General features: G+C 40.9%; 1 protein-coding gene across 13 annotated transcripts in view; it reads left to right on the top strand.

Annotated features, from left to right (window-relative positions):
• The window catches only part of sorbs2b (sorbin and SH3 domain containing 2b), an 84,579-nt gene that overhangs the window by 36,100 nt on the left and 34,008 nt on the right, over positions 1-14,471 (top strand). For 12 of the 13 annotated variants that reach the window (XR_006083929.1, XM_024428880.2, XM_042325907.1 and 9 more), the window contains 5 exons: positions 5,076-5,142; positions 6,180-6,438; positions 6,974-7,088; positions 10,017-10,103; positions 11,055-11,087. Coding sequence is in view for 12 of the 13 variants with exons in the window: in XM_024428880.2 (XP_024284648.1) it covers positions 5,076-5,142; positions 6,180-6,438; positions 6,974-7,088; positions 10,017-10,103; positions 11,055-11,087 (561 nt within the window). In the remaining variant the exon portion in view is untranslated. The remainder of the gene's footprint in view (positions 1-5,075; positions 5,143-6,179; positions 6,439-6,973; positions 7,089-10,016; positions 10,104-11,054; positions 11,088-14,471) is intronic. The other variant, XM_042325910.1, reaches the window with a different exon arrangement.

The following is a 14,471-nucleotide window of genomic DNA, read 5'->3' as shown; positions in this document are numbered from 1 at the left end:
GCTATATAGGGAATAGGATAAATAGGGAATAGGATATATAGGGAATATAATATATAGGGAATAGGATATATAGGGAATAGGATATATAGGGAATATAATATATAGGGAATAGGATATATAGGGAATATAATATATAGGGAATAGGATATATAGGGAATAGGATATATAGGGAATAGGATATATAGGGAATAGGATATATAGGGAATATAATATATAGGGAATAGGATATATAGGGAATATAATATATAGGGAATAGGATATATAGGGAATAGGATATATAGGGAATAGGATATATAGGGAATAGGCTATATAGGGAATAGGATATATAGGGAATATGTTAAATGGGGAATAGTCTATATAGGGAATAGGCTATATAGGATATATAGGGAATAGGATATATAGGGAATAGGCTATATAGGGAATATGATATATAGGGAATATGATATATAGGTAATAGGCTATATAGGGAATAGGCTATATAGGATATATATGGAATAGGATATATAGGGAATATACTATATAGGGAATAGGATATATAGGGAATAGGCTATATAGGGAATATGTTAAATTGTGAATATAGGGAATTTTCTGGATTTTTTTTTTTTTCATTTAGTCTGTCATAGTTGAAGTGTACCTATGATGGAAAATTACAGGCCTCTCTCATCTTTTTAAGTGGGAGAACTTGCACAATTGGTGGCTGACTAAATACTTTTTTGCCCACCTGTATAGGGAATAGGCTTTGTAGGGAATAGGCTATATAGGATATATATGGAATAGGATATACAGCGGGGGAAAAAAGCATTTAGTCAGCCACCAATTGTGCAAGTTCTCCCACTTAAAAAGATGAGAGAGGCCTGTAATTTTCATCATAGGTACACTTCAACTATGACAGACAATTTTTTTTTTTAATCCAGAAAATCACATTGTAGGATTTTTTATGAATTTATTTGCAAATTATGGTGGAAAATAAGTATTTGGTCAATAACAAAAGTTTATCTCAATACTTTGTTATATACCTTTTGTTGGCAATGACAGAGGTCAAACGTTTTCTGTAAGTCTTCACAAGGTTTTCACACACTGTTGCACAATTGGTGGCTGACTAAATACTTTTTTTGCCCCACTGTATAGGCTAAATAGGGAATAGGCTAAATAGGGAATAGGCTATATAGGGAATAGGATATATAGGGAACAGGATATATTGGGAATAGGCTATATAGGGAATAGGATATATAGGATAAATATGGAATAGGATATATAGGGAATAGGCTAAATAGGGAATAGTATATATAGGGAATAGGCTATATAGGGAATAGACTACATAGGGAATAGGATATATTGGGAATAGGCTATATAGGGAATAGGATATATAGGATAAATAGGGAATAGGATATATAGGGAATAGGCTAAATAGGGAATAGTATATATAGGGAATAGGCTATATAGGGAATAGACTACATAGGGAATAGGATATATAGGGAATCGCCTAAATAGGCTAAATAAGGAATAGGGAATAGGCTATATCGGGAATAGGATATATAGGGAATAGGCTATATAGGGAATAGGCTAAATAGGGAATAGACCATATAGGGAATAGGCTATATAGTGAATAGGGTAATAGGGTATACAGGGAATAGGGTATATAGGGAATATGGTGCCATTTGGGACACACAGAGTATACTGCTACTACAGTGGAGGATAGGGCTTACCTCTATTTCATACCAGGGTTCACAAGGTACTTGAGGTGCTTAAAGTACTTGAATTTGGCACTCTGAAATTCAAGTACTGGAATACCTTGAAAATCAGACGTTTTCTCAAGTTGATACTTGAAAAGTACTTGAATTAAAATGAGAGGAGAACAGAAAATGATCAACTATTTTAACATGAAAAACATTACAAAAATGTATTGGTCCTGCGAATACATTTCCAGGCAGACTACAGAGTTTTATTTCCTCATGTGTTTTGTGCTGTGTTTGCCAGGGGAGCTCGCTCATTCCACCCACACTGCCACTCAGCCCAGGCAGGTACAGAACTGACTGATTAGGTGCCACCAAAAAAATCGATAGCTAAAATGTTAGGCAAATGTAGATACAAGCCTGCCTGGCAAGATATTGATGTTTATGAATGGGTTTTGCCAGACCCAGCCTGGGATGTAGTGGAGGATAAACACACCTTTTTATTTGTGAAATAGTGTTTACGCACCTTTTTATTTAGTTAATTATCATTATTTCACTTATTACTATTATTATTGCTCAACGCTCAGAAGGCTTCTTAATCTGAGTTCTAATAGTTGATCAATGCTCAGAAGGCTTCTTAATCTGAGTTCTAATAGTTGATCAATGCTCAGAAGGCTTCTTAATCTGAGTTCTAATAGTTGATCAATGCTCAGAAGGCTTCTTAATCTGAGTTCTAATAGTTGATCAATGCTCAGAAGGCTTCTTAATCTGAGTTCTAATAGTTGATCAATGCTCAGAAGGCTTCTTGATCTGAGTTCTAATTGTTGATCAACGGTCAGAAGGCTTCTTGATCTGAGTTCTAATAGTTGATCAATGCTCAAAAGGCTTCTTGATCTGAGTTCTAATAGTTGATCAATGCTCAGAAGGCTTCTTGATCTGAGTTCTAATAGTTGATCAATGCTCAGAAGGCTTCTTGATCTGAGTTCTAATAGTTGATCAATGCTCAGAAGGCTTCTTGATCTGAGTTCTAATAGTTGATCAATGCTCAAAAGGCTTCTTGATCTGAGTTCTAATAGTTGATCAATGCTCAAAAGGCTTCTTGATCTGAGTTCTAATAGTTGATCAATGCTCAGAAGGCTTCTTGATCTGAGTTCTAATAGTTGATCAATGCTCAGAAGGCTTCTTGATCTGAGTTCTAATAGTTGATCAATGCTCAGAAGGCTTCTTGATCTGAGTTCTAATAGTTGATCAATGCTCAAAAGGCTTTTTGATCTGAGTTCTAATAGTTGATCAATGCTCAGAAGGCTTCTTGATCTGAGTTCTAATAGTTGATCAATGCTCAAAAGGCTTCTTGATCTGAGTTCTAATAGTTGATCAATGCTCAAAAGGCTTCTTGATCTGAGTTCTAATAGTTGATCAATGCTCAGAAGGCTTCTTGATCTGAGTTCTAATTGCGCCTACCTCTGCGAACGAGTGGAATCATGAATGATTAATGTATGCTCATTATGTTCGCCTGCTCCCCCGGATTTGCCTTGTTAGCAGTGCATTCGCCACTCTGTCCAATGGGAAACTCCGCACACGACATAGACCGAGAGGTGAAACGAACTACCTCAATCCAGACCTATAGTGGAAAGTAGCGAGACGCCACTGACAATGGGAATTCATTTAACATACCTCAACTTCATACCCCCCCCCCGACTCTCGGAGAATGAGTGTACAACCGGTAAATAGTCACTGATATGTTAGTCAGATGTCTAGCTAGCTAGATTGCCCAAGGGCTCTGGTCATTAGCCAGCTAGCTAGCTATAACTAAGTGGCCAGAAGGATGAAGTTAGAAGCTAACGTTGCACGGAATCTGACCTCAGCAGACCTGAGCAGGAGCAGTTGACTGAAATTAAGCTAGCTATAATCAAAAGAGTTCTCTTAACAAAATACCTTTTCTTTAATAGAGAGTAGTGAGACAGACAGTGGTGAGTCAGGCTGCAATGAAAGAGGCAAAGGAGATAGACAGAGAGAGGAAGCATTGAAGCCAGCAGGGAGAGAGATTAGTAGTACAATGGTTCCCAAACTTGGGGTCCGAGACTGATGTGGGATCCCCTAAAATGTAAGTAGGGTCTGAGAGAGTCTTTAATCTTATCAAACACATTAATAACTTGTTTCTCTTCAAATGGGTGTAGAATACAACATTTTAGAATCAACTAAGGGCCTTTTACTCTGTTGGAATTCACTTTCATGTCATTATGTGTTGGGACAGCCTGTGGGACCTAAAATTGTGTGAAATATGAAGACAATTTCAATGTAAAGACAATTTAATATTATTATTTACTCTGAACAAAAACATACAACAATTTCCAAGATTCACTGAGTTACAGTTCTTATAAAGAAATCAGTCAACATCATCGGTCCTGACTTACCACTCATGTATGTAGTAAATAAGTAGTGAAACACGTATTATTGAGTAGAACTTGTGAGGTGGGGATGAATAGTAAGTAGCTGTTTTTTTTCATGAGGTTGTGGCGATATACTGCCATCTGGTGGCGACTAGAAATAATTGCATAATAGGAACTATAGCAAATTGATGGTCCTTGAAAATATACATCAGTACTTGAAAAAGTACTTGCCACTGTCTGTATGAACCCTGTATACTGTATTTATTTGTATGCGTATTTCTGCATTGTCATGATGTAGGGTGTATTTTGCTGCTAAATTAGACTAGACTACCAAGAGGGAGCTTACTGCTTTGGGCTTATAGCTTGTTATCTATTGATAATCCATAAGGACTTCTCTGTCAGCTTGTGGTTAAGGATATTTCAGGAAAAAAGCTATCTTCTGAGCTACAGTGTAGCTTTGGTTCTCTACCACCACCAGATAGATTTTTGCATAGATGAATAGAGGCTTATGTTGGTGTAAAACTCAAAAGGTGAAATTTTATAACGTACATGTAAGTGGCTGCGTCCTATAAATCATGACTGTGTTCCTAATCTCCAATCAATGCAGGCCATCTGGCCAGGCCTGGCCATCCCAGGACTGTATTGTGAGAGGAGAAATAGATTTTCTGTCCCTGGGGTGTTTTATGAAACCCTGGGAAAAAGCATGCCAACTGAGGTCAGATTCATTGGCCAGCCTGCAAACAACCACTTTGTATACGTCCCAAATGGTATCCTATTCCTTTCATAGTGCACTACTTTTGACCGGGGCCCTGTAGTAGAGGGAATAGGGTGACATTTGGAACACAACGTATATCTCATTATGTAATGGTAACCTGATCTAATACATTGATATGTATACTAATACTGTGGATGTCTCTATGTGTCCACATCTCACTACTGTGTTTTGTGGGTGTTATTTTTGGTAAAATGGTCCAGAGGGGGTTTATGATTTTGTTGTATGTTTTTCTTAAAGACCGTGGACAGGCCAAAGGACTGGTATAAGTCCATGTTCAAGCAGATTCACGTGGTACAAAAACCAGGTAAGAGCTCATTTCCATAATATCTTCAAGATGTAGTTCCACCTAATCCATCTCTCCACTTGGCCAGTCCCTGAGGAGAAGGGATTCTAAATGGGATAGTTATAGTGCTACAGTGACATTGGCCTACATTGAACTACATACATACATACATACATACATACATACATACATACATACATACATACATACATACATACATACATACATACATACATACATACATACATACATACATACATACATACATACATACATACATACATACATACATACATACATACATACATACATACATACATAGAGAGAGGGGGGGGGGGATGACAACAGCTGACTATTTGACAATAGAGCAGCTTTTCTCAGCAGTCTGCAGCTTAGAGAAATGTCATTACTGGGAATCTGACAGTGCAGTTCCTGCATAATGTGAGCCAGCTAGTACTGACCCCACAGGGATTACACAGGTCAGGGGTCACACACATTGACAACAATGACATACAACCATATGCTTCATATTTGTTTTCATTATTTCAGCAATACCTGCACACACTGCATTGGTGGTGCCTTTTGTAATACCCATATTGCATTTGAAGATGTGTTATGAGCAGTCAATTGGCTCCTTATAGCAGCCTATACAAATATGATAATTCCTGTAATATATTCATAATGCATTACACATAGATGGTGTTGCCATTATCTTTGACCACATGTAGAATAGCTTAAGAAATGAATCACTGTATGAAAACAAACTAAACAGTCATTGCTTTTACACGATGAGTTGCAGTGCACAGCTAATCATCCTACTTTGGTGTTTATCACAGAAAATGAAAATATAATATAATACCACCCACACAGTAGTGAATACCGGTAAGAAATGTATTATTTCATCACATGAATCACACATGAATCAAAAGTCTGTGTGCTGAGTGCCTGGAATATGATAGAGATACATATGTCATACAAATTTCACCTTTGAATTCATGCCTACATTCTGGATTGCATCTGTTGGATGCATCTGTCACACGCATCTGTTGTTATTACAGATAGACATCATCGCTCAGCCCCAGACTATCGGCCAGCCAAGTCCTTGCAGACCCATGCTCCGCCCCAGACCCACACGTACCGGCCAATGACCAAGAGTGTGTCTGACAACAGCACGTGCAATGTCTTCAGGAACACAAATTCCTTAACCTCGCCCTCACCCATGCCCCCCACACCCCCTCCCATACTCTCATCGGCACATGTTCGAGAAAGGGAGCGCGAGAGGGACAGAGGCACAATAGACAGAGGCACGGTAGACAAGTAAGACAAAATTATTTTAAAATTCCTTTCAAGGGCCTCCCGAGTGGCAGCGATCTAAGGTACTGCATCGCAGTGCTTGAGGCGTCACTACAGACCCGGGTTCGATCCCAGACTATGTCACAACCGTCCGTGACCAGGAGTCCCATAGGGCAGCGCACAATTGGCCCAGCGTTGTCCGGGTTAGGGGAGGGTTTGGCCGGGGGGGCTTTACTTGGCTCATCACGCTCTAGCGACTCCTTGTGGCGGGCCGGACGCCTGCAGGCTGACTCCGGTCGCCAGTTGAGCAGTGTTTCATCTGATACACTGGTGCGGCTTGCTTCCTGGTTAAGGAGCGTGGTTTGGTGGGTCATGTTTCGGAGGACGCATGACTCGACCTTCGCATCTCCCTAGCCTGTTGGAGAGTTGCCGCGATGAGACAAGATTGAAATTGGGAGGAAAAAGGGGGTAAAATACATTAATTGAAATGATTTAGCATGGTAACTTTTGGAACAAGTGGGCCACTGCATAATAAAATGTCTCTGTATCCTTTAACAAGAAACCAATATGGACCCCCTGACAGAAAGGTGGACACCAGGAAATATCGTGCAGAACCTCGGAGCATCTTCGACTATGAACCTGGGAAATCCTCAATTTTGGAGCAGGAGAGACAGGTAAGACCAGTCACTCGCCACTAAACTAATCCCAGCAAACCGAAATTGGTTCTGTGAAAGTTTCCAGAACATTCGTTAGGTTGCTGTAAATGCTCTCATAACACAAATATTGTCTAGTTGTGCTGATTATTTATATAATGTTTGAATAAAACATTCAGCTGATGTTGCAAGAACGTTCTTTACCTGGAAACGTTTGGGGAGTGTTCTGTGGTGGTTGTTACAGATGATGTGTAGAACATTTTAGTGAAAGTTAGGAGAACACTCCAAGGATATTTCATTCAAAACATATTTTAAAAAGTGTTAGAAAAAAACATTATTTCAGTGTATACAGACCTCAACTGATGTATGGAACCATTTTAAAACTACCTATGTTGGTTTAGATACAAGCATCATGAAGCCTCTAACATAATCAATTATTTTAATGTTTTTGGGATGTTGTCATCCTAATATTAGATAAAAACCCTAACTAGAACTTAATGGGAATCTTAGCTAATGTTTAGGCATTGTCCCTGGTTTGCTGGGATGACATTTGAACTCAACTAAATTACCCTTGTTGAAATCACTCCTCCTAGCAGGTAATTAGCAGTGGACTGTTTCAGCAGCAGACCATGTGCCCTGCAGGGTTCATCTCATTAGCTGAGTGGTTTGAAATGCACCATTGTTCTGAGCCACTTACGTGGAACAGAAACATAGTTTATTTTGTGGCAGTATTTCATTTCAGTGGCAGTGTAATTAGACTACCAAAGGTATTTATTGTTTTCCTCTTTCCAGTAGGGGAGAGTGGGGTAAGTTTAGCCATGTTTTACATTCAGCATCACTCCGTCAAGGGAAATATAATATTATTTCCAACAATGATATCTACATATATTTCAGGATGTTGTCTATCCTTGGAAATAATTCAGAATTCATGTAAATATTGCAGTTTTTAAAACATAGGTTGTCCATTAAAAGTGGTCTCTTGGGACAACTTACTCTGGGTATGGGGTAAGTTGACCCGCGAGACAGGGTAAGTTAAGCTGCCTACACATTTCTGTACTGAATTAAATATTACCACTACCTTTTTAAAACCATATCTATTTTTATTTCCCAAACACAATTCAACACAAACACAATTCAGCACATTCACAATCACTGTTTTTGCCTTTTAATAATTTTTAATATTGTTTATTAACAAAGGCTTAACACCGAACAAACACTTTGTACTTTAAACACTTTAAAACATAGGCCAGGCACTGTCATTACCTCATAGCCAGGTCGTCATTGTAAATAAGAATATGTTCTTAATGAACTTACCTGTATAAATAAAGGTGAAATATATATTTTTAAATATCCCAGCGATAATGCCTTGCATTACGCATGGGAAGAAAACGCTTCAATTTGCTCAACTTGCCTTTGGCTCAACTTTACCCTGTGGCCATAGGCTCAACTTTACCCTGTGGCCATAGGCTCAACTTTACCCTGTGGCCATAGGCTCAACTTTACCCTGTGGCCATAGGCTCAACTTTACCCTGTGGCCATAGGCTCAACTTTACCCTGTGGCCATAGGCTCAACTTTACCCTGTGGCCATAGGGTTTAGATACAAGCATCATGAAACCTCTTAACACAATAAATTCAGTTGACTTGATCAAAATCAGATTTTTGGACCTAACTTGCTTTTCATTTTTTCCATGTGGTTTTTTCCTTCACAGACTCCATGAAATGATTATCTCTTCCTAAGTATTTGGTCAAATTATTGATTTTGTATTCCTAGAAACAAGGGTGGCTCAACTAACCCTTTGGCTCAACTAACCCTTCACCTCAACGAACCCTTTACCCCAATAAACCCTTTACCTCAACCAACTCTTTACCCCAATAAACCCTTTACCCCAATAAACTCTTTACCTCAACGAACCCTTTACCCCAATAAACCCTTTACCCCAACTAACTCTTTACCCCAATAAACCCTTTGCCTCAACCAACTCTTTACCTCAACGAAACCTTTACCCCAATAAACCCTTTACCTCAACGAACCCTTTACCCCAATAAACCCTTTACCCCAACTAACTCTTTACCCCAATAAACCCTTTGCCTCAACTAACTCTTTACCTCAACGAAACCTTTACCCCAATAAACCCTTTACCCCAACGGACTCTTTATCCCAACAAACCCTTTACCCCAATAAACCCTTTACCCCAATAAACCCTTTACCCCAACAAACCCTTTACCCCAATGAAACCCTTTACCCCAACAAACCCTTTATCCCAACAAACCCTTTAACCCCAACTTACCCCAGTCTCCCCTAAGCTATATTACCTCAAAGCTTGCTTGAGACTGCGGACAAATACCATTGCAGTTCAGACTGAGGATCTGTGTTATTGCTTACAAGAAGTGTATTTTAAATATCTTGTTTCTGAGGTTTGAGATGATTCCCAATGAGTGTTGCTGCAGTACATTCACGCTCTTTTTCTCAGTGAAAGTGTACTGTACTGCTCTGTGGATAGATCAAGGTTCATGTTGTGGTGACTTACTGCCCTCTGCTGGTGTGTTCTTGAGGTTACCCCGTGAATGAATGAATTCGGCTGGTTACGATGGTTTAAATCCTAAGCAACCTGCCTACACATTGTTTGAAGTACAATACACCAACATAGCTATTGTAGTAGTAGGTCAAAGCTGTGTGCTGGCAACCCTTGGTAGAGCATGGGTGAAGTAGGCATTGTGGTGCTCATGTGAATTTCCTTTCTTTTTCAGCTTGAAACCAATGCCTACTTTGTTTCTAATTATATATTACTTAGTACCTTTTTGCAATTGTTTTCCCAATGTTGCTGTTCATTTGCATCCATTTTACTCTGCTGTTTATCATGGATCATTCTCACCCTTACTCTGTGTTGATTTTCCTCCGCTCCTTCCTCTCTTCCCTCTCTTCTCTCCTCTCCACCCTGTCAATCCAGAATACTAGTAACTCAAACCCTACTGAGGTAGATTTAGAGGATGAGCCTTGGTATAAGTTCTTTGCTGAGCTGGAGTTTGGACGTCCGGTAAGTGAGGGCCTCTGTGGTTCTCTCCGTTAGCCAGCGCCATAAGGTGCTAATGTATCGCCCCCTGGCTGCGGCTGCTAGCACTGCAGCCCCATGGTGGGGAATGTGTGGCCATGTGTTAAGCTTGTGCCCCAGTGGGATGAACGTGTTGTGCACTATTAGCATAATAGCATGTCACAGGTGTCCCAAATGGCACTCTATTCCCTTTATATTGCATTACATGGAATAGGGTGTCATTTGGGACGCAAGCACAGTGGTTGTGTTTGTTCCACTGATGAGGAAAATACTTGACCTCTGTCTGAAGAGAGGCCAGAAATAACTGGCTGAAATGGGCAACAAAATATATAATAATTGTCAATGATGATGTCAGTCCACTGACGGGGACTAAAAATGTAATATTTCTGCTCAGTTCATCCAACATTTTAGCAACGTGTTGTCACAGACCTGTGGTGTGATTAGGCTTGTCGTTGTTTTACATGCTTGACTGTTTGGACCTCATAGCAGTAGGGTCGAGGCTGCACAATTCACTGATGTGGAACGCATGTTTGCAATGATGTTGTCATTTAGCAAAAGAGTGAATCACATGATCTATGGTGTGTAAGACTGCTTGCCATATACTCTTTGGACCTGCCTCACAGCAACTGCTTGAGCACTCTGAGAGCTTTCAACACATTTTCATTTGATTGCTTTTGCATGTTTGACAGTAGCTTCTTGATCGAGCTTATTCATCCTTCCTTTTCTTACTTTTGCTGTGTTTGGTGTGTGTTGTGTTCACGTTTGGACAAGCATTCACAAGTGTTTATTTCTTTGTACACACAATAGTTGTGTAGGTGCACAGCTGAGTGTGTGAGTGATCTTTAACCATGTAACTCTCTCCACATGTTCCTTCTCATGATGCCCCTGCCTCCTCTTCCTCCTTCTCATCTCCTCATCCTCTGCCTCTGGGTTCAGCCTCCTAAAAAACGTCTGGATTATATAGTTGAGGTAAACATGCCACTGCATGCCTGTTATTCAGCCCCTACTGTTTATGTGGAGAGGTACAGCAGTAGTAGAGGTACAGCAGTAGTAGTAGTAGAGGTACATCAGTCAGTAGTAGTAGTAGTAGAGGTACAGTACTAGTAGTAGTAGTAGAGGTACAGTAGTAGTAGTAGTAGTAGAGGTACAGTAGTAGTAGAGGTACAGCAGTAGTAGGAGTACAGCAGTAGTAGTAGTAGTAGTAGTAGTAGAGGTACAGTAGTAGTAGTAGTAGAGGTACAGCAGTAGTAGTAGTAGTAGAGGTACAGCAGTAGTAGTAGTAGAGGTACAGTACTAGTAGTAGTAGTAGAGGTACAGTAGTAGTAGTAGTAGTAGAGGTACAGTAGTAGTAGAGGTACAGCAGTAGTAGGAGTACAGCAGTAGTAGTAGTAGTAGTAGTAGTAGAGGTACAGTAGTAGTAGTAGTAGAGGTACAGTAGTAGTAGTAGTAGTAGAGGTACAGCAGTAGTAGTAGTAGAGGTACAGCAGTAGTAGTAGTAGTAGAGGTACAGCAGTAGTAGTAGTAGAGGTACAGCAGTAGTAGTAGTAGAGGTACAGCAGTAGTAGTAGTAGAGGTACAGCAGTAGAAGTAGTTTTAGAGGTACAGCAGTAGCAGTTTTAGAGGTACAGCAGTAGTAGTAGTAGAGGTACAGCAGTAGTAGTAGTAGTAGAGGCACAGCAGTAGTAGTAGTAGAGGTACAGCAGTAGTAGTAGTAGAGGCACAGCAGTAGTAGTATTATTAGTATCATTAGTACAGTAGTAGCAAGCCTGAAACTACTCTCAGGAAAGACTGAAACTACTCTCTGGAAAGACTGAAACTACTCTCAGGAAAGCCTGAAACTACTTTCAGGAAAGACTGAAACTACTCTCAGGAAAAACTGAAACTACTCTCACCAAAGCCGGAAACTACTCTCAGGAAAGACTGAAACTACTCTCAGGAAAGACTGAAACTACTCCCAGGAAAGACAGAAATTCCTCTTGGGAAAGCCTGAAATTCCTCTCAGGAAAGGCTGAAACTACTCTCAGGAAAGCCTGAAACTCCTCTCAGGAAAGCCTGAAACTCCTCAGGAAGGCCTGAAACTCCTCTCAGGAAAGCCTGAAACTCCTCTCGGGAAAGACTGAAACTCCTCTCAGGAAAGCCTGAAACTCCTCAGGAAAGCCTGAAACTACTCTCAGGAAAGCCTGAAACTCCTCTCGGGAAAGACTGAAACTCCTCTCGGGAAAGCCTGAAACTACTCTCAGGAAAGACTGAAACTACTCTCTGGAAAGACTGAAACTACTCTCGGGAAAGACTGAAACTACTCTCTGGAAAGACTGAAACTACTCTCAGGAAAGACTGAAACTACTCTCAGGAAAGACTGAAACTACTCTCAGGAAAGACTGAAACTACTCTCAGGAAAGACTGAAACTACTCTCAGGAAAGACTGAAACTACTCTCAGGAAAGACTGAAACTACTCTCAGGAAAGCCTGAAACTACTCTCAGGAAAGCCTGAAACTCCTCTCAGGAAAGCCTGAAACTCCTCAGGAAAGCCTGAAACTCCTCTCAGGAAAGCCTGAAACTCCTCTCAGGAAAGACTGAAACTCCCAGGAAAGACTGAAACTCTCGGGAAAGCCTGAAACTACTCTCAGGAAAGACTGAAACTCCTCTCAGGAAAGACTGAAACTCCTCTCGGGAAAGCCTGAAACTACTCTCAGGAAAGACTGAAACTACTCTCTGGAAAGACTGAAACTACTCTCAGGAAAGACTGAAACTACTCTCAGGAAGGACTGAAACTACTCTCAGGAAAGACTGAAACTACTCTCAGGAAAGACTGAAACTACTCTCTGGAAAGACTGAAACTACTCTCAGGAAAGACTGAAAGTACTCTCAGGAAAGACTGAAACTACTCTCAGGAAAGACTGAAACTACTCTCAGGAAAGACTGAAACTCCTCTCAGGAAAGACTGAAACTCCTCTCAGGAAAGCCTGAAACTACTCTCAGGAAAGACTGAAACTACTCTCTGGAAAGACTGAAACTACTCTCGGGAAAGACTGAAACTCCTCTCAGGAAAGACTGAAACTCCTCTCAGGAAAGCCTGAAACTACTCTCAGGAAAGACTGAAACTACTCTCAGGAAAGACTGAAACTACTCTCAGGAAAGACTGAAACTACTCTCAGGAAAGACTGAAACTACTCTCGGGAAAGACTGAAACTCCTCTCAAGAAAGACTGAAACTCCTCTCAGGAAAGCCTGAAACTACTCGGCTGTTTAACAGTCTGATGGCCTTGAGATAGAAGCTGTTTTTCAGTCTCTCGGTCCCAGCTTTGATGCACCTGTACTGACCTCGCCTTCTGGATGACAGCGGGGTGAACAGGCAGTGGCTCGGGTGGTTGATGTCCTTGATGATCTTTATGGCCTTCCTGTAGCATCGGGTGGTGTAGGTGTCCTGGAGGGCAGGTAGTTTGCCCCCGGTGATGCGTTGTGCAGACCTCACTACCCTCTGGAGAGCCTTACGGTTGAGGGCGGTGCAGTTGCCATACCAGGCGGTGATACAGCCCGCCAGGATGCTCTCGATTGTGCATCTGTAGAAGTTTGTGAGTGCTTTTGGTGACAAGCCGAATTTCTTCAGCCTCCTGAGGTTGAAGAGGCGCTGCTGCGCCTTCCTCACGATGCTGTCTGTGTGAGTGGACCAATTCAGTTTGTCTGTGATGTGTATGCCGAGGAACTTAAAACTTGCTACCCTCTCCACTACTGTTCCATCGATGTGGATGGGGGGGTGTTCCCTCTGCTGTTTCCTGAAGTCCACAATCATCTCCTTAGTTTTGTTGACGTTGAGTGTGAGGTTATTTTCCTGAAACTCCTCTCAGGAAAGACTGAAACTCCTGTCAGGAAAGCCTGAAACTACTCTCAGGAAAGACTGAAACTACTCTCAGGAAAGACTGAAACTACTCTCTGGAAAGACTGAAACTACTCTCGGGAAAGACTGAAACTCCTCTCAAGAAAGACTGAAACTCCTCTCAGGAAAGCCTGAAACTACTCTCAGGAAAGACTGAAACTACTCTCAGGAAAGACTGAAACTCCTCTCAGGAAAGCCTGAAACTACTCTCAGGAAAGACTGAAACTACTCTCAGGAAAGACTGAAACTCCTCAGGAAAGCCTGAAACTACTTTCAGGAAAGACTGAAACTACTCTCAGGAAAAACTGAAACTACTCTCACCAAAGCCGGAAACTACTCTCAGGAAAGACTGAAACTACTCTCAGGAAAGACTGAAACTACTCTCAGGAAAGACTGAAACTCCTCTCAGGAAAGCCTGAAACTACTCTCAGGAAAGACTGAAACTACTCTCTGGAAAGACTGAAACTACTCTCAGGAAA

This window comes from Oncorhynchus tshawytscha, linkage group LG08 (assembly GCF_018296145.1).
Source record: "Oncorhynchus tshawytscha isolate Ot180627B linkage group LG08, Otsh_v2.0, whole genome shotgun sequence".
Lineage (NCBI taxonomy): Eukaryota > Metazoa > Chordata > Actinopteri > Salmoniformes > Salmonidae > Oncorhynchus > Oncorhynchus tshawytscha.
This window is presented reverse-complemented; position numbering and strand designations above follow the sequence as displayed.